The sequence below is a fragment of the Rhinolophus sinicus genome, chromosome 16 (assembly GCF_057876585.1).
Source record: "Rhinolophus sinicus isolate RSI-liver-muscle chromosome 16, RSI-T2T, whole genome shotgun sequence".
Taxonomy (NCBI): Eukaryota; Metazoa; Chordata; class Mammalia; order Chiroptera; family Rhinolophidae; genus Rhinolophus; species Rhinolophus sinicus.
This window is the reverse complement of record NC_142516.1, coordinates 7,635,515-7,654,524: the sequence shown is the minus strand read 5'-3', so window position 1 is coordinate 7,654,524 and position 19,010 is coordinate 7,635,515. Positions and strand designations below refer to the sequence as shown.

The 19,010-nt window shown below is 46.8% G+C and overlaps 1 protein-coding gene across 12 annotated transcripts in view; it reads left to right on the top strand.

The window, feature by feature from the left end:
* Window positions 1-19,010, top strand: part of RALGPS1 (Ral GEF with PH domain and SH3 binding motif 1) — a 289,205-nt gene that overhangs the window by 146,734 nt on the left and 123,461 nt on the right. For all 12 annotated transcript variants that reach the window (XM_088793588.1, XM_074331044.2, XM_074331047.2 and 9 more), the window contains one exon: window positions 4,604-4,730. In XM_088793588.1, coding sequence (XP_088649714.1) covers window positions 4,604-4,730 — 127 coding nt within the window. The remainder of the gene's footprint in view (window positions 1-4,603; window positions 4,731-19,010) is intronic.

The following is a 19,010-nucleotide window of genomic DNA, read 5'->3' as shown; positions in this document are numbered from 1 at the left end:
GCCTCATCACATAGTTTAACACCTAGTGTTCTCATCATTTGTGGTTTGTAAATAGTCCATAATCTTGGCTTTTTTCCCCTTTTACCCAAGAACTATTGGAGTGTTCAAAATTTCCCAAGGAACTGCATTTTTAAGTTATCATCGTTAGTTTTCTCATTGTTTTATTCAACAAATATTCAGGCCGTGTTTCCTGTTTCAGGGGCCATTCCAGATGCAGGGGATAGTACGGCCACTGCCTTGATGGGCTGCAGCATTAGCTGAGTGAGACACGAAGTAATCGCACAATTATTAATAATTACAGTCGTAGTAAATATCATGGGAGAGAATCTCACGGTGCCCCAGACTTCTAAACATTATTACCTGTGAAGTTGCCTGTTGTATTTAGTGAACTTTCCGTCAACCTTATTTCCTTACCTCTTTTCCTGAACACGAATGCTTTTACTATCTGTTTGACTCAAGTAGGCAAATAATTTATTTTCTTGTACACATTTCTGATGATTGCTGCCTGAGGCTTCCTGTAAACTCTAAAATCTAAAGGACCTTCAATTCATACAAGGTTTTCAGTTTATGGCTTTATTTGTAATAAAAGTTTAAGACATGTATAAATAAGTGCTATTATGTTTTGAATAAACAAACCCTATGTTTAAAAACTTAAATCTTTAAAGAACTTTTTCAGCATAATACATGTGCATTAATTTGAAAAATTGCTAAGTACTGAAAGGCTTAGTAACACAATGAGACTCATCACTCTGTCTCTCCTTACCCTATTCCTTCGCCAGAGGCAAACACTTATGGTTAATTAGCATGTTCTTCTGGTAGTTCCTACCACGTTTCCACCAATGTGCTTTTGCTACAATTACTTGATCCAGTCACTTTAGATAGTACTTGGGGTCTTCTTCGTATGATAGATGTGGGTTTAGTTTCCCTGAAGCACCTCCCCTCATTCTTCAAATTTTTCCTTCACAAATTTGGACAAAAAAGTATACATTATACACGGCAAAATATGGTATATATATAAATATTTTATATATGTTATGTAATATTTTATTATATATTATACATTATATTATGTTTAACATTATATTTTAAATAGTTATCATTTACTAGATTTTTGTGTAATATACATACATCTTAAATTTACATTATTTTGATTTTTTATTATATGTAATAAGTATATCTTTTTCTTTCCAACAAATGTGTGGTCCTATCAGATTTTCTGTGGAGCCTTTTCTTTCTCTGGACACATCTCTTCGGGGTTGATAGGACGCGGGCCAGGCATTTGTAAGGCCTGATGTTCGTCTGCATCCCCAGGCCTCCCTTTACGCCCCTGGGTTGGATCTACTGTTTCCTGTACCCTCATCTTCCTGTACTTGGTTTGTTCCTTCATTTTGCTACAGGAAGTTCTCAAGTAGTTTTCAAAAACATGATTGGGAAATCGTTTTTTCATGTCTTCCTGCATCCTCTGCATTATCATTGAGAAATCTGACGTGACCCTGAATTGCATTTGTGGACACAGAATGGAGCAGATCAGTGACTTTGACCTTCTGAATGTGTGTGTGAGTGGTGAGGGGGTCGGGGATTGGTCAGGAGTATGTGTGTACAGGCAAGGTTAGCAGAGGGAAGAGTGGCCTGGAGGAACGTGGTTTTAAATTTAGGAAGCATGAAAGTGTGGCTGGTTTTGGTCGTCCCGCTCGGCCGAAGAACGCCAGTTGTCGGTTTGAGGTCAAATCTGCAGAGCGGTTTTCAGGAACATCCCCCATATTGACCTGATCGCAGCCATGTCAGGGCACAGATGGCATGCTGCTCCCCTCTGTGGGGCCACACGTAGAGGCACTCGACAGGCTAGGCAGACGGGCTGAACGTGGCAGGGACGTGGGCAATCCCCAGCCAGGTCCGAAGAACCAGTGGTGTGAGCACTGGGTCCCAGGATGGCCGAGCTGCCAGAGTGGGATTTGACTGCTGGATGAACATGGGTGATGGCCGAAGTGGGCTTTAGAGCTGACCTCCCGGCCCAGGGTGTGAGGGACCCGCCCCACTTTACAGTGGGGCAGTTCACAACTAGAGTATCTCGTTCTCATCTGGATATATGTGGTTTATTTAGTGAATTTCTCATCCTCAAATGTTCATTTCAAATGCCTCACTCTATATAGCTTTCCTTGACACTTCACTCATGCATAATTTACTTATTTGTCTGGGTTCTTGGTCTCTATTTCCTGTCTTACCATGTTGCTATAACATACATCTTTCTCCCCTATTGAATTGCGTTCCCCAAGGATTCTCGGACACGTCACTTAATCCTGTGATTATGAACCTGAAATAGACGCAATAATCTTGGCTCCATCTTTGTCACTGGGCTTTGTACTGATCAGATGCGTTGTATGTTACAGTGCTTTACAAACAGCAAACGGGAGCTGGTGTTATTTCCTGTCTATTTGTTAATGTGATGAGTAACAGCCTCACATGAGCAAGTTAAGCAGCCACTGTCCCCAGTGTCTGTGTAGCTTCCCCACCCAGATATGTCCTGAATTTCTCAACAGGAAATAAAAGCTTGCTATTCTCTAATTTCTTCAGCACTGGGAGCTTTCTTTTAGCTTATTCTTGTCTCTCTCCTTCTTGGAGTCCTTAATCTTTCACTGCTCAGCTGGGCTGTCACACAGCTGTATCCTCTGTGACTCCAGAGTCTGAGGCTCAAAGAACTGGGCAGGGCCTGCCCCCGGCAGCCCAGGCTCCCTGATGCACCAAGCCTGGCCTGAGCCTGAGATTTGCAAACCCAGGTCTTGGGAACTGCACTGCGTTTGTACTGAAGTAACCCAAAGGGGTGCTGGTACTGATGCACTTCTCTCTGCTGATGATGTGGCTGGCTGACCTCCATCTGATGGGTGTGGCAGGTCTGCACGTTCTTAGTGTTAGGGTCTCAACAGCAAATGTGACCAAGGATGCTTGCAGCCGAGGGTCCCTCTCCATTTATACTCCTGGGCTCAGCCGTTGATCTAAAATCCCAGAGGCCCTGGGTCCTGGAAGCTAAACTTGGCAGAGCTCCCAACATGGGTCACGTGCTGTGCCAAAGCCAGCCTTCCCTGAGTGACCCTCCCTCGGAGCCTCTTTTCAAGCCTGGCCTCCCAGCCTAGACTCCTTTCTTCAAAGCCATTTTATTCAAGGAACCTGTGCCATTTCTGGCACTGAGCCTTGACCTGGGACACGCAGGGCCACCACAACATGAGTCCTTAGCATCACATCTGGGGAACCAGGATTCAAGGTTCTATTCCTTTCTTCAAGAAGTCTCCTTCTGCACACTCAGTCGTCACTTCCTTGGTGACCAGCTTGCATACTAGAGATGTCAGTCATAAAGCATCTTGCTCCTCTAAACTCTATGCTGTGGGTACCTGCTCCTCCTGTATTTGCTTAGCTGAGTCATCCCTTAGATGACTGCCTATGGGTAATGTTGGCTCCTTTTGATTAAAATACCATAACCAGTATAAATATGTCACAGACACAGACTGCAGGGAATGTGGAGGAGATAGCCTAGATTGGAGAGATGGCCTGGCCGTGTGCATAGCACACACAGGTGAAGTGTGAAATGTCCTGGGGCCTTTAGAATGGCAAAGACGTGGAGGAGAGAGCACGGAGCTCGCTGTGGACTCAGGGAAAGGGCTGCTGCAGCTGTGAATTACTCGGGGATACAGAGCAATTTGCTTTACTCTCTGACCTCTGTGCTGTGTAGGGCCTAAGAGCACCATGGACGCAGGTGCTCTGCAAGGGACCTAGGACAGTGGCCTAGGTAGCTTCGGAGGATATTTTCCAAGTGTGAGACTCTGGGGAAATAATGACAGACTGAGGCCGTGAAACCTTCCACCTCTGCATGAAACAGCCTCTTTTTTTTTTTTTTTTTTTTTAATTTATTTATTTTTAATTAATTAGTTTCAGGTGCACAAGACAAAGCAAAACTTAGACGTTTATCATTTATATCCCTCACACTGTGTGAACCCCCCTCCCCCCATCCACTATCCCTCTGTACGTTCCCAAAACCTCTCACCTTCCCCTTATCCCCACCCCCCCGCCCCTCTAGCAACCCTCTGTTTTTCCTCCATGTTTCCAAAACTGTTTCTGATTAGTTCATTCACTTATTCTTTTCTTTAGATTCCGCATATAAGTGAGATCATATGGTATTTGTCTTTCTCTTTCTGACTTATTTCACTTAACATAATGTTCTCTAGGTCCATCCATGTTGTTGCAAATGGTAAGATTTCTTTCTTCTTTATGGCTGCGTAATACTCCATTGTATAAATGTACCACAGTTTCTTAATCCAGTCATCTACTGATGGGCATTTCGGTTGTTTCCAGGTCTTGGCTATTGTATATAGTGCTGCAATAAACATAGGAGTGCATAAAGATTTTTGAATTGGAGTTTTGGATTTCTCCGGATAGATACCTAGGAGTGGGATTGAAACAGCCTCTTAAAGTCTTTCGTGGTGCACAGGATTTGGCACACCATAGACACGCCATTTAGGATGCTTCCTTTTAGTCTCCACCCACACTTCCCCTTGCTTTTTAGCTTCTTCTGGTTGATTTTTCTCTCTCTCATACTGTTTTCTTCTCACGCCAGCTTTTGAATAGAAAAGACAAGACCACCTTTGAGAAATTGGACTATCTGATGTCTAAAGAAGATAATTACAAGCGGACTCGGGACTATATCCGAAGCCTGAAGATGGTTCCCAGTATTCCTTATCTAGGTAGGAGTCTGAATTGGCTTATTCTTTGTTAAGAAACCTGCTCAGTGCCAAATAAGATGTTTGTACAGTTTCTAATGGAGAAAATTCCAGGAAGCCGCATGGGCCATGGATAAAAAAGTCACTGGTTGGCTCCTTGGATTGAAACAGGCTGTTGGTTTCCCAAGGACTGGGATTTTGATGAGGGCCTTGAAACAAGGGACATTCTGCTTTTGATACAAGGGACCCGTGACTCCCAAGCCAATCCCTCCTGCAGCCCAGGAGGGTCTCAGACTCTTACTATCCATCTACATCCTCCCAAACTGGGGGAACTCTGGCCCAAACCCTCTGTTTCGGTTCCCGGGACATTATTAATAGAGCTTATAAGATTTGTCCCAACAAAATGATAAGAACAATTATTGATTTTTCTGATTAGAAACTAATACATGTTTGTTGTAAAGAATTAGGAAGAGAAGAAAATTACTATAATATGTTATCCCACCTAGAGATAATCCTATTTTGCCTCATATCCTTTCATTCATTTGGGTGCATTTAAATATATACATTTATTTTGTTGTCAGCATTTAATCTTATTACCTACGTTCCCATTGGATAGATTTGTCAAACTTGAATCTACTCTCTAATATTGACAATTAAGTTGTCTCTACATTTTTGCTAGTAAAATTTTGCAGTGAACATCTTTGTTACAAAAATTTCCTGCATATAGTTATGATTATTACCTTATAATAAATTCCTAGAAGTGTGATTATTGGGTTAAAATACAAGCAAAATTGTATGCCTTTCATGTATATCTTTAAAACGTTCTCCATAGAGATTGTGACAGCTCATACTTTCATTGGAAGGGGATGAAATTACCTATTTTCCCCACGTGCACAGATACTTTGTATTTTCATGTTTTGTTTTGTTTTTTCTTTTTTCAATCTTTACCAATTTGATAGGTGAAAAATGTTTCTTGTAGTGTGGGTTTCAGGGTTATGCTAATTTTATGAAAAAATATTTCTACCCTTTTTATGATCAAAATAGTATTAATAACAAGGGCAATTAAGGTTTTATAGAAGTAACCTTTAATATTTTCAGGGATCTAGAGCAATTTTTTTGAGATACATTTTTGACAACTTTTAAATTTCTTTCATAAGCATTGCTTATTTAGATTTTCTAAGTCTCTTAAATCCAATTTGGAGAGTTTATTTTTAGTAGAAAATTGTCCATTTGATCTAAGCTTTCAAAATTATTAACGTAGTTTTTTCCTTATTTAATTTTTTTTGACCACAGTTTTTATATGGTATTCTCTTATAAATTTTAACCTCCTGTGTATGGTTATATTTGCTTTGTATTCCTAAAAGTTTGCGTTTTTCTTTTTCTTTAATTTGTTTTGCCAGAATTATGTCTGTTGGTTTTTCCAAAGAATTAGACTTTGTATTTCTTTATCAGTCACATTATTTGTCTGCTTTCTAATTTACTATATTCCGTCAGCCTTGGCTGTGCTTTTTCTCTCCGCATTTTAATACCTCTGATACTTGGATGCATCTTGCAATCAATGGTGACAAAGCATTGTGACATGGTTTAATCGGCAGCAGTTTTTCTTAGTGGTACATAAAATAATGGTGTATCTTATAACAGATGACATCCTAAATTTGATGAAATACGGAGTTTCCACTTTTGTCTTTTATAATTCATTTCTCCTGCCTTCCTTAAGTTGTTTCGTTATTTCTATTAACTACTTCAGTTGAGTTATTGGTTCATGTGTATAAATATTATTCTTTCCGCTTTAATTTGGAAAACAGTTAAGGGCATATACATTTTTCTCTCATTGCTACTTTTGTTTTGTCCTACTGTTTTGATGTATGGTGTTCTCACTGATGTTCTTTAAATGTTTTGTAATTATAGTTGCAATTTTTCTTTTATACAAGTATTATTTAAGTTAGTGTTTTTTTAATTTTCAAGGGTTTGGTTTGTTCTTTTAATGGCTTTATTGAAATATAATTCATTGTATCATTTATTTAAAGTGTACATTTCAGTGGTTTCTAGTATATTCATAGAGTTGTGTCACCATCCACAAAATTTAGGACATTTTTATCACCCCATGTAGACACCCCATACCTTAGTAGTCACTCCCTTTGTTTTTCTACCGACCCCTCTCCAGTCAACCATCCTAAGCCCTAGACAAACCATCTGTCTATTTTCTGTCTCCATGGATTTGCTTATTTTGGGCTTTTCCTCTACATTGAATTGTACAGTCTGTGGTCTTTTATGAGCGGCTTTATTCCCTTAGCATCAGGTTTTACAGTTCATCCCTGGTGGAGCACGATCAGCTCTTCGTTCCTTCTCATTCCCAAATAATATTCCATTGTATGGATGTACCACATTTTACTTACCCAGTCATCATTTGATGGACATAGGAGTTTGTTTCACTTTTTTTTAGCTATTATGCATAATACTGCTATGAACGGCTTTGGTTTTTAAAGACATAGTCTTTAAGTTTCTTACATTGGTTTAGAATTTGTGACATATATGCTTTCTGGGTGTTTTTTTAAATGTTTGACATTTGTCTTGTGGTTTAATATAAGATGAGTGTTTGTAAATGTTTCCTGGGTACTGGAAAAGAAGGTGTAATCTCTCAAAGCACTCTCAGAATGACATTATAATACGTAGGTTATTGCTTTTTGACTACTTGGCCTATCAAGGACAAGAACGTACGTTAGACTCCCCGCATTTCTAAGAGTCTGCCCTCACTGTTTACTGCATAGAAGTTTGTAACAGCTGTCGATTCATTGTGATGTGTCCCCTACAAAATGTCTTCATTCCATTTTTTATTTGCTTTTACTTCTTTGTCTGATATCAAGTCTGTGAAATCTGTTTTATTTTTCCCTTGCATTCATTTTATACATCTTTGATTCTGTTTTGGATTTTAATATTTTAAATTGCTCTGTTTTATGCATGATCCTTGAAAACAGCATTTAGTTGGACACAATATGAGAGACCTGGCCTCTTAGTAGGGGAGGAAAAGTCTTTCACATTTGTTTAGTCCTTAGACATATTATTGAATGGAATATCATCCTATACTTTCTTTTTTCATGTTTCGTTAGCCTTTCCTTGCTCTCTCCTGATGTTTTGCAATGTCTTTCTTTCTACTTGGTGACTGGCGAATCCCCGTGTCAAGTGTGTTGCAGTGCACGGCTCCCAAGCCCCTTTCCACTTTGCCCAAGGCTAATCAAGTGAGGAGTGAGGCGATGGTATCAGGGTGCGGGTAGCCTAGTGCGGGCCACTGGTTCCAGTAGCCACTGCTCCAAGATCGTGAAAGACAGGCTCTGAGCAGGAGAGCTGCCGTGTACTGTCTGCCTTCTCTATGCCTGGCTGGCCCTTTGCAGCGCCTTCTCATGCACTACTGCAGTGACTGCTCGCAGTAGCCTAGCGAATAAGCAGGCCCTGTGAGGTTGCCTGGGGTCACATCACTGGGAAGTGGCAGAGCCAGGACGTGGTCCAGATGGTCTGGCTGTAGGCCCTAAGTTCTGGACACTGCCCTCTCCTGATTCCCCATCTCCACTCTCCAGGTCATTATTTTCCTACTCCTCCCTTGCAGTTGCCACCTGTACATCCTCAGCCATTTATGACTTGTGGATGGCCTCCATCGGCACTGTATGAAGTGGGATGAATTGTGACGCCCTCTGTTCTTGGACCACAAAGCGGTGCTGTCTTAGGTTTCTGAAGGCATTTGTTCCTGGGTCTCAGCCAAGGGCAAACCGGACCAATACCAGCTCCCCTTTCTGACCTGTGCCTCTTGTCATCAGACCTAGCATATGCACCCCAGCTTCCCCCACGACAGATCGTCCTGTCCTCTCGTTAGGCTGTGGGGCAGACCTGTACTCACAGTGGACAGGTAGCCTGCGCCAGCCCTGGGCCCCTTGCCACCAACTTTCTGGACAGCTGCAGCCCTCCTCGTCCTTGATGACCTCATCTCAGCTGCCTCTTCCTGGCAGGTGCCTCCCGAGAGACGCCGCCTTAGGCCTCTGTTCTCCTGCACAGCCCTCCCAGCTTAACTGCCACGCTGCGGGCCCCTCAGCCTTGCAGTGATTTCCCTGTCTCCTCAGGCCAATGGACTGCATTCTCAGACTTGCATCAGAATGACTCCTGACATATCCAAGTCAGAGGGAGAGAACAGGAAGCCACTCCAGTTTTCAGGACAGTGTGTGAAGGTTTACCATGGGGACGCCAAAGTATCATTAAAAAGAGCTCAGCATGATCCTATCTCAGTCTCCCTGGGGTCATGTATCCTGAGGGCAGCTCAGGGCCCTACCTGCCTGTCTGCTTGCCAGGGACAGACTCTGCCCAAATCCAGGTGGTGGTGTCAGTGCTGGATTCCTCTCGAAAACCCAACCTGTCCCGCGGATGGATTTGTTTATCGAAAGAGGAATAGTGACAAAATTCCCGGAAAGTACAATACGGAAAAAAATGTCTGAAACCATATTTTTACCCTTGGCAAAGTGGTCACAGTAGGTGTTTCCCTGGGGAAAGGGAGTCATGCTTTAGGAGCCATTTCTAGCTGCTTTGTTAGTTCCACTGCTTGAGGCCTTGATGCTGCTTTAGCAGTTATTTGCCTCCATAGCAAGTTTTATTTTTGTAATGATTCTTTTAAACCTCTGTGGACGGCTCTGTGCTAACTGGTTTCCTGGGACTAGTCACATATGTGTCTCTTACTCCCTGAAAGATACCCTTATGTAGAACTATCAATTGTTATTAACCGTGTGGGTGTGTATTCCAACTCAATTTCAATGCAAATTTTCTGCATTGAAAACTTTGGTGCACTGAGTTTCTCGTGAAATATAATTTAAAAAACACTGAGGGGAAAACTACATTTTGAAAATAAGACTCTCTTTGTATCCAAAACTTTCAGTTACTTGAAAGTGTAAAAATAGTGGTAGGAAGTGTCAGGTCAATTATTTGCAGCTTAATTTTATCTGATGGCAATTCTTTGTAAAAACCTAGTTCAGACTAAAATGACCACAAAAGCAGGCAGAGCTCTGTGAAGAATGGCTATGCCATGTATTTCTAATACCTTTATTGACTTACAGAGTGACCATAATTCCCTCCAGAAAACAGCTAAGTAAAATTAGGAATGCAATGGATTTTGAAATGTTTAGCGCTGATTCTAAAAGTAACTATAGGCAGTGTGGGAAACTGTGATCTCTCACAGAACAAAAATTAGGCATTCTGACAGTTCTGAGCAGTTAGACATTCTTGGTGAATTTACCCAGACTTCTAAACTATGAAGTGAATTTCTAGAACCTAAGCTACTCCTCCAAATAAGCAAACCTTTCCATTTTTAACAAGTAAGCCTCTATTTTCAAAGATGAATTCTGAAGTTTAAAGTGAAGTGGTTTCTGAGTGACAAGGGAATAGACCTAAGCTGTTGGATGTCTAAAAGGATTTTCAAAGAGAAGAGGTCATGGGTCACAAAGAAGTGTTTATGCTTATGCCCCAAAGCCCCAGAGAAGCCAGGGAGTGAGGGGCTCCTACAGCAGCCTGAGGGTGGCATGTGCCAGGCCTTCTGCACGATGGGGGGGGGGGGGGCACTGCTGGTCATCAGAGGACCAGTGGGCACTTCCATCCGATGATGGGCTCACCAGACAGCATCTCTGCTCTGGGGGAGCCCACATCCCAGATCCAATCACGGGCATTGAACAAGAAACCAAAAGTGAGCTGAGCACTATGAAGGGAAAGGCAAAGAAGCAAATGAAGGGGACGCAACCCAGTCTGGGGGACCAGAGAAAGTTTTCTGGAGCGAAGCCCTAAGGGATGAATAAGCAGGGTGAAGGGTGGGAGCATGCCAGACAAAGACAGCAGCTTGTGCAAGAACCCTCCAGTGGGGAAAAACATGTTTGTTGGAAAAACTGGCTGGAGAGTGGAGAATGAGGGGGAGGCTGTCATGAGAAGCAGCTGGAGTGGAAGGGAGGGGTGAGATCGCCTGGGGCCTCAACACTGGGAGTGGGAGCCCAGGCTCTGACCCCGACCCCAAGAGCAATCAGGAACCACGGGGAGTTTTGAGCAAGGGCATGGCCAATTGGATTTGCATTTAACACACTCCTTTGCCTACCTCATGAGAATGGCTTTGAGAGGTCAGGCTGGGGGAGGGAAGACCAGGTAGGGGAACGATGCAGAAAGGAGCCTGTGGTGTATCACTGTATTTCAGAAATTGCTGGAGGAGGAGGGAAAGCCCTTAAAAACAGTTCACTTTAGAGCACAGCCTTGGAAGGACATAACACAGCTGTCAGTGAGCACGCCCCTCCTACCTGATGGAGACACTGCATGTCCCTGTACTTTGCCTTGGAGCTCCATGTGTGCATTTGAGCGGTGGGCCCCCTGAAAGCAGAGATGAAAGGGCACGTACGGTGCTCTCTTGATGTGCGGGAGGGATGAGCTGATGGATGTGGGCAGCACTTCTGCTTCCCAGAACATGGGTCCGAGTGGCTGGTGCCCCTTTGGTGGGGCCACCACTACCCAGGACCAAGCCTGATGGCTCCCACATCAGGTTACCACGATATTGTCCAGCTGTCCCCAAGTTTGCCAGCATTAAGGGTAATCCTTTCCCTTAATGCCCAACTGAAAAAATTCCATTCCCCATGCAGGAAATCCAGCCTTTTTTTCTCTTTTTTTTCTCAGTTCCCCACTCCACGTGTTTCCAAGGATCCCCAAGGAATACTCATTTGTTCCACAGCTCCATCCTGGTTGCTGCATGGTGCCTCAGCCTGCTGCCTGGCCCCAAACCTCTGTCCCCCCACCCCCCCAATCTCCTGCCTTTCCTAACCAGTCTCTCCAGCTGGGCCTATGTGGAGCCAGGCTCCTCCTTCCTTAGCTGGGGCAGCACAGTTTAGTGATGGATAAGGGGGTGTCAGTGCCACAAAGCAAAGCTTAAGCCTGCATTTTGGAATGCCTGCTCTGGAGCCCATGGGCCCTGCCTCTTCTCTTTGCCCGATGACCACATGCTATAGCGGCGACCTGTCGCCCTCCCTCCCCTGGCTCAGGAAAGCCTTTGATCAAGTTTCCCCTTCCCCAAAACGAGGCATCCTCCCTCTCTGGGGCCCAGCAAGCAGGGAAAAGCTGCCCTCTGACTCATCTCAAACTTACTTCACAGTCAGCAGAATAATCACAAAGACATAACCCTGTCCCAAAGGAAGGAAACCTTTTCCATTATTTTATAGCGTGGTTAGCTACATACCATCTTCCAAGAGAAAACTTTTGCCTTCACTTTTCCAATCTTAGAATTTGTTACCTTAAAATTTACAATTCTCTGGGACTTCCACTCTTGCTCAATTTTACAGAAAGCCAGTGGATGTTATTAAAATCCGCATTTTGTGAATGAAAAAAAGCCCACAATTTGACTTATGACTTACCCGATGTCACATGCCAGGAGGATACCAAGTTTAACTCTAGTTCTCATGCTCTGGCTGGGGTCCCACCCAGCTTTAACTTAATGCATCCCTCTTCCATTTAATATCTCTGTCTCCATGGAGACAAACAGTGTGGGAGGAAAACATGGTGGGGAGGGCTTGTTCCTGCCTGCTTTGCTGCCCAGAGCTGAGCACCTTGTCACATTTGTCCCTTCTGGGGCATAGGGAGGACTTGTAGTCAGCTTTTCTGTGGGTCAGAAAGTTTTATCTGATCCCCTAAAAGGAGGTGAGGGGATAAGCCCATTTTGTGTAAGAGAAAGTGTTTTCCTAGCAGGAAGTCTGCATACTCAGCAGGATGCCTGGTCCTCTTTGACCTTTAGTCTTTGGATTTCTAATTAGAAGCTAATAATAATAGCAACCACTCACGGTTATTCTTTCACCATGTGACAGGCATAGCACTGAGCACTTCACATGTACTATCTCATTTAATCCTCCCAACACCGCTTCCTCTGAGGGAGGCACTATTTTTAATTTATTTCACAGCTGCAGAAGCTAAAAAAGACTCATGTTAAAGTAAGTGATGAGAGCAGTGCTCAAACCCAGGTCTGACCCCAGTGCCCAACCACTCACCTCAGAATGTGCCGGATGTTCCCGCTAACAGGTCTTTACCCTCTAGGGAAACCAGGAGAGTGGGCTACAAGGAATGTCTCCAGGGACTCTCCCGCGTGGAACAAGGGCTTGAGGTAGAGACCGAGGGCCCTCCCAGGGTCAGCCAGCCCTATGGAAGAAAAGGGTTAGGGGTAGAGACTACTGCGTTTCTCCGTCCTCAAGAGTAACCTGGGCCTTTGGGCCGTTTCAGAGAGGGAGAGTGAAGACAACGCTCCGAGCAGCTGAAGGATTTTGTTTGGTAGATAGCTTGAAAGATGGCCACCAGGGTTCCTGCCCCCTCGTATTTGTGTCCTTGTGTAATCCCTTTCCTCTGAGCGTGGGCAGAGCTTATTGACTTGCTTCAAACAAATAGAATATGGCAGAAATAATGGGACATCGCCTCTGAGATTGGATTGTGAAAAGACTGTGCCTTCTGTGTTGGGTGCTTGCTCCCTCTTTCTCTCTCTTGGATCACAGAAGCTGGGGGACTCCAGCTGCCATGACTTGGCCGTCCTGTGGAGAGGCCCATGTGGTCAGGGATTGAGCTTGAAAGCAGACTCTCCCTGAGTGGGTGGAGCCTTCGGATGAGACTGCAGCCCCGGCCAACAGCTTGAGCGCATGACTTGAAACATCTGAGCCAGGGGCACCCAGCTGAGATACACTCCTCTTCCTGACCAGCAGAATTGCAGAATGTATAATTACTGTTTATTGCAGGCTGCTAAGTTTGGGGGTAAGCTGTCACACAGCAGGGCGTAACTAGTACATTGCAATCTTTATCATTACCCCACATTATTACTCTGTTGCCCCATCTGTACTGGGACAAAACCAGCTGTAAAACTCAGCACACACAAGACTCTAAGATTGACCTGTAGGGCAGCAGGAAGTGCTAGGTTCCTCTGAGAAGCTAATTTTGAGGGGAGGAAATCCTGTGGGACAGAGGGTGTGGTCGTCCCTGTGAGAGGTGATGAATTCTCACAGCTCTCTCAGGAAGAAAGGTGCCTGAGAAGAGCCTGAAAGTTACCCTCAGAAAGGCTGCGGGGCCCTAAGCCAGTGTATGTCGGCCTTTGCAGTGTCATGTGTCTGGACCTTCAGACGTCTCGGAACGCCTGCTCAGGGAACACAGGGCCCCCCGAGAGGCTGTGCCCAGCAGTGGCATTCAGCACCCACTCATTCTCTTAAAAACTTTTTAAATGACAAAAGTAACACATTGTTTGTTGTAAAACTCATTCACACTATGAAAAAAGTCTATAAAGTATAAAGGCGAAAATTCCTTCTTCCTCTCCTACGCCCCAGAGGCAGCCACTGTGAACAGCTGGTGTGTATCTTTGCAGAGAGCTTCGTCTGCATAATGAATATACGGCCCCGGGGGTGGAGGGGTAGGTGTGTGTGTGTACGAATGATACTGTGCTTTTTGACCAAAATGGGAACATTTACGTGTATTGTTTTGCACCTTTTTGTTCCGCTTAAAGTGTCGTAGATACTCGGTGACACAAACACAGAATTCCTTCACTCTCCCCAGTGGCTCCCTGGCACCCACAGATGTGCGGGTGATTTGTTGTGGGGGTGCCTGGATGCATGCTGATTTGTTTAGCCGTGGCCCGACTGATAAACATTTAGGTTGTTTCTCCTTTCTCCCCCTGACAGATCATGCAGTGGAGAAAGAACATCCTCGTACATGTGTCTTTACTCGTTTTTCAGAGTATTTCTGAAACACGGAGTGCTAGAAGTGGAATTGCTGGGACAGAGCTCTTTGCGCCTGTTTTCTGATAGCGGCTCTGGAGTGCCCTCAGAGAAGCTGCAGTTACACTTCCAGCAATAGAGTGTGAGCGCGTCTGTTTTCTCCCTCTCACCAGCATCGGATATTACCAGCCATTTTATCTATAATAAAATGAGAGGGGAAAGATGGCATCTTCTTTTAACACACATTTCTCTACCCACCAATCCTTTGTGCTCTTGGCAGAGGAGCTGCTTTTCTACTTCAAACATACGCTCCCTGGACTCTCCCGGGCCCGGGGCAGGCAGCCAGGCCTCCCACCCAACTGCTCAGCTGCCCTCTGCTCCTGCTTCTGCCTGCTGAATATCGTATCTGTCCTTAATCTCTCTCCCTGGGTTCCGGCGAGCAGGCTGACAGAAATCCATTCCCCAGGCACATTTGCCTGGGCCTTGGTCAGCATTTTGGGTTCCAAGGAAGCTATGTGCTTCTTCTAGTTCTTTCCCCTCTTTGAGATGACTCGTTGTCGGCCTCTGTCATCACATAGCCCTGAAAGGGAGTTCTGATTCCATCCCCCAGGCTCTGAGCCACCCCCAGCGCTGTTAAGGGTCAGGGCAGGTGTGGGAGCTCTCCTCTGTTGTGAGATGCCCCTCAGCTTCAGGAGGGTTCACATGCTAAAGTGGGGGAAGGGAGCAGCCATAGACCAGCCCATGGAGCCATATTTATTGTGACCATTGATGAGCCGGGGATGAGACAGCCAGATGGCCCGCCCACCCTGGAGGTCCCACGTGTGGAAGTGCTTTGGGAAGGTTGCACAGATGGGAGGAATTATCTCTGTGTGGGTTTCCATGTGTAGGCTGAACTGGCTCAGGATGCCCTGGGTCAGGAAAGACGGGGACATTTGAATGTCATGGTGACATTATGTCCACTAGTGGCGAATCCCAGACTAGGCCTGGCTCAGGCCTGCCTCTGGAATCTGGGAGGTAAGCAAGCTCCACGTCTGAGGCCTGGAGCTGGGAGCTGGGCCACCTCATCAGGGACCCAGTTACCAGACGACGTGGGCCAGGACTTGTACCTGATAGAATTGGTGCACAAGGTGACAGCTATAAATGGGACACTCTGAGTGCCAAAGTGTGGGGCCGAGTCTGCAGGTTGTAGGACAGGCAGCTCTCTTGTCTTACGAGAGGAAGGGAGAAAGGCAGGGCCCAGCAGCTTTAGCCTGGGAAAGGGGTGGAAGCCCCAAGGAGCTGTGAAATATGTTCCATCATTGCCCTCTATTCTGTGTCCTGCCCACTGCTCTGAAATAAATTGGGCAAACGCCCCTGAGCTGATGTTCTGACATCTGGGGACCTACTTACTGTTCATCCAGCTGTGTCTGCACAGCCAGGCTGGCCAGCTACCGCACATACCTGCTTCCGTGGGCAGGAGGCTCCATGCCCCCATGATTCTTAGACGTTCTAGGGAGTGATGATGGGGGAGAGAGGAGCCTTAGTCATTTCGTTTCATCCATGGGGACAGTGATCTAACGCTGCAAAGGCAGGAATTCCAGTCCCGAGTGTCCCAGGCTGCACGTTCTCGGTCAGGTCACTTACATCTCTGAGCCTCGGTTTCTGTTGTGTCCAAGGGCGGGGAATTACAGAACCCACCTCATGGGGTTGTTGTGAGTGTTTAGAAAGACACGCACGGTGCCTGGCACATGGAAGGCATGCCATAGACGGGAGATGGTAGGAGTGTTATCCAGAGCGAAATGCTGCCAGGAAGACTCCCCACAGTGGGGACCTTGTTGCTCCCATATCCACAGAGACTATTGAGAAAATCCATGTATGCAGCAAGGGCAGGAAGAGCCCCCTCTGGGCACAGCCAGGTGTCTGTTTAGTGACCCAGCTGGGCATGGAAGGGTTGGCCATGTCTTCTGGGATAGGGCCGGGTCAGCAGGGGAGGGGCTGGGGAATAGGACACAGTCTAATGAGTGGTGGGACGGAATCCATCTAGCTGGCAAAACATGGTCCCTGGAGGGGATGGGGACCAACAACAGCTGGAGTTTAGTCTAGACACTTTTTGAATCCAGACTCAGCCTGTGACCCCTCCTTTTCTGGGAACCTGGGAGCTCCCCCACTTCTCCCACAGCACTGAACTCCAACAGCAGTGTTCCTACCACCTACTCCTCTCTGAGGCAGAGTTGATAGGATTGAGGGGCCCCCTCCCCAAGGGGCCAGTCGCAGTTAGCGCTAGAATGGAGAGGGGCTTGTGAGTCTCCTGGCACTCAGACCAGGAGGACACGCGAGCTCAGGAGTTCCACGCTGGGGAAAGCAGATGGACGCACAATGAGAAACGGACGCACAATGAGAAACAGAGAAAGAGTCTCTGCAAGCAAGGGAAGAGGAAACGGCAAGGGAGGGACGCTGAGATAGCTGCTGCCTAGCCTCTTGAAGGCTTTCCTGGCAGTTTCTGGTTCCTGGCCCTCGTGAGGCCCAGCTGTGTCCCTGCTCGTGGACTCCGGGAGGTACCTCGTGTCCTTATGTAACCAGCTTATTAAATGAGCTGGACCCAGTCAGGTGTAAGAAGAAACCAACTGTATTTTTTCCCCATTGTCCTTTCCAGTCTACTCTGTGGGCTAGTTTTAGTCCTAGTTGATGCTGAAAACTTAGCCGGCCCTTTTGCCTTTCCTCTGCTAGGCGTGAGGAAGCCCAGTTGTTGCCTTCTGTATGGACAGAGGATACCATCTCATGGTCACGTTCTAACGCTCACGTCATTCCAGCCAGTCCAATGTCGCAATCGGACTTGGCGGCCTGGGGAAGAGGGGGGCACACGGCAGCCTCTTCTGTGGATCGCGCAGTCCTGCTGCCTCCCCACTTGCCGGCCGATGGGTGTGGTCCTTGGGTTTAGAACAGGGGAGAGGGAGAAGTGAGGGGTAAAGGGGTCATCTTCTGTGGCTGGTTTAGTCGTAACCCAGACCTTGTATCCACGCTCTGTCTTTTCCCCCATTTTTGCTGCTGCTGCTTCAGACTTTCCCTTCTGGGCACCTCTGACTCAGCTGCCCGAAGCGAGTAATGCTGCTCCATCCGAGCACTTGTGGCTCCTCACTTGGCTCCTGGGCGGCTGCTCTGTGCCCAGCCTCAGCCCCACCCAGGCTGCCCCCTGGTTCCTAGGACACTCGTGCTCTTGCCTCCCCTGCTCCCATCAGCGCGCTTGCTGTTGGCTTCCAGGGGGCCAGTGCCTAACTGCGCTCTGCCTGGGGCCCGGAGACTTGGGGCATGAGGCAGGTCGTCGTGCCTGTGCTTGCCCATGCCAGACTCTCCGAATGGGTGGGCCCTTGGAGTCCCTCGCACTTGACTTAGGGTGAGGGGGATCCCACTCTCCCGGTGGTAGGGGGGGATAACTAACTCATCCCCCACCCCAGGATGCTTTTTCTGCACTTCTTTCACAGGCTGCGGGTGGGCAAGGAGCTCATGCTGTAGGACCAATCTGAGGTCATCCCCCTGCAGGGACGGTCTTGCACCTGCTAGAATGTGGGATACTTGGCAGTATACTTTGGAGTGTAGACATAACCGAGGCAGAAAGAGTGCCTGTTGAACATTTTGTTACCCTTAAAATGTCCCTCTGTGTTTAATGCAGTTGGCTGGCTCTCTCTTACGGTAACTGAGTCTTTACAAGGCTGTAAAACAGATGAGTGGTGGTGCTGGGAGATCAGGGAAGACCCCTTGAGCTCCCAAAGAGCATCTGGATTAAGAGCATTGTAGACGCCCATAAACATTGTTTTCAGTAGTTGGAAGGTTCTCTTTCCATCTTGCTCAAATTGGCAAGACTTAGGGGAGGGGGTCCTGTTCAATGTCACTTGCTTGGGGAATGTCACCGTCTTCCTGCCGTGTTCCTCACATGAGCCCAGCAGGTGACGAAGGTACAGCTCAAACTGGGAGGTGCGGGTTTGGCTGAAGCAGGTAAGTCCGGGTTTCACTGACTTCCTTCTGGTCTGCAGGTGCATTCACCATGGAGACCTTAGTAGCAGCAGGACTCCTGTGACCGTGAGCCTTAAAGGTCACTGGCAGGATGCTCAGGGAGGAGGGGGAGTGTGACGTGGGTGTGAGACCCAGCGGTGCAGACTGGCTGGGGGTGGAGCGGCTCGCTGGGCCTAACTAAGGCCAGTGCGCTGGAGCTCAGCTCTCTCCTTGGCTCATTCTCGCCTTTGGTGCTGTGGGTTTGGTAAGCTGCCCCTGCCCCCCATTTAGCTCTAAAGAGAGCGGGTTCCACATCTCTGCCCTTCCTCTCCTTCCATATAGCCAGCTTTGGGGTTTGGGTTGGGGATTGGGAGAAACAGCTGGTGTCACAGCCTGCTTTTGTTTAGATGCCAGGTAGTTTAGAAAAAGGGGGACTCCTCCCTGCCCAGCAGGGCTTCCCCAAGCTCTCCGCTTTGGGCTTTGGGCCCAAGACCAGTGACCAGAGAGGTTGGACCCTGTTCTCCTTTGCCGTTGACCCTTCTATCCCACACGTTCCACCCAAGTATGTGGGGAGAGGTGGCTATGGTCTGGGCCAACGCTGAAA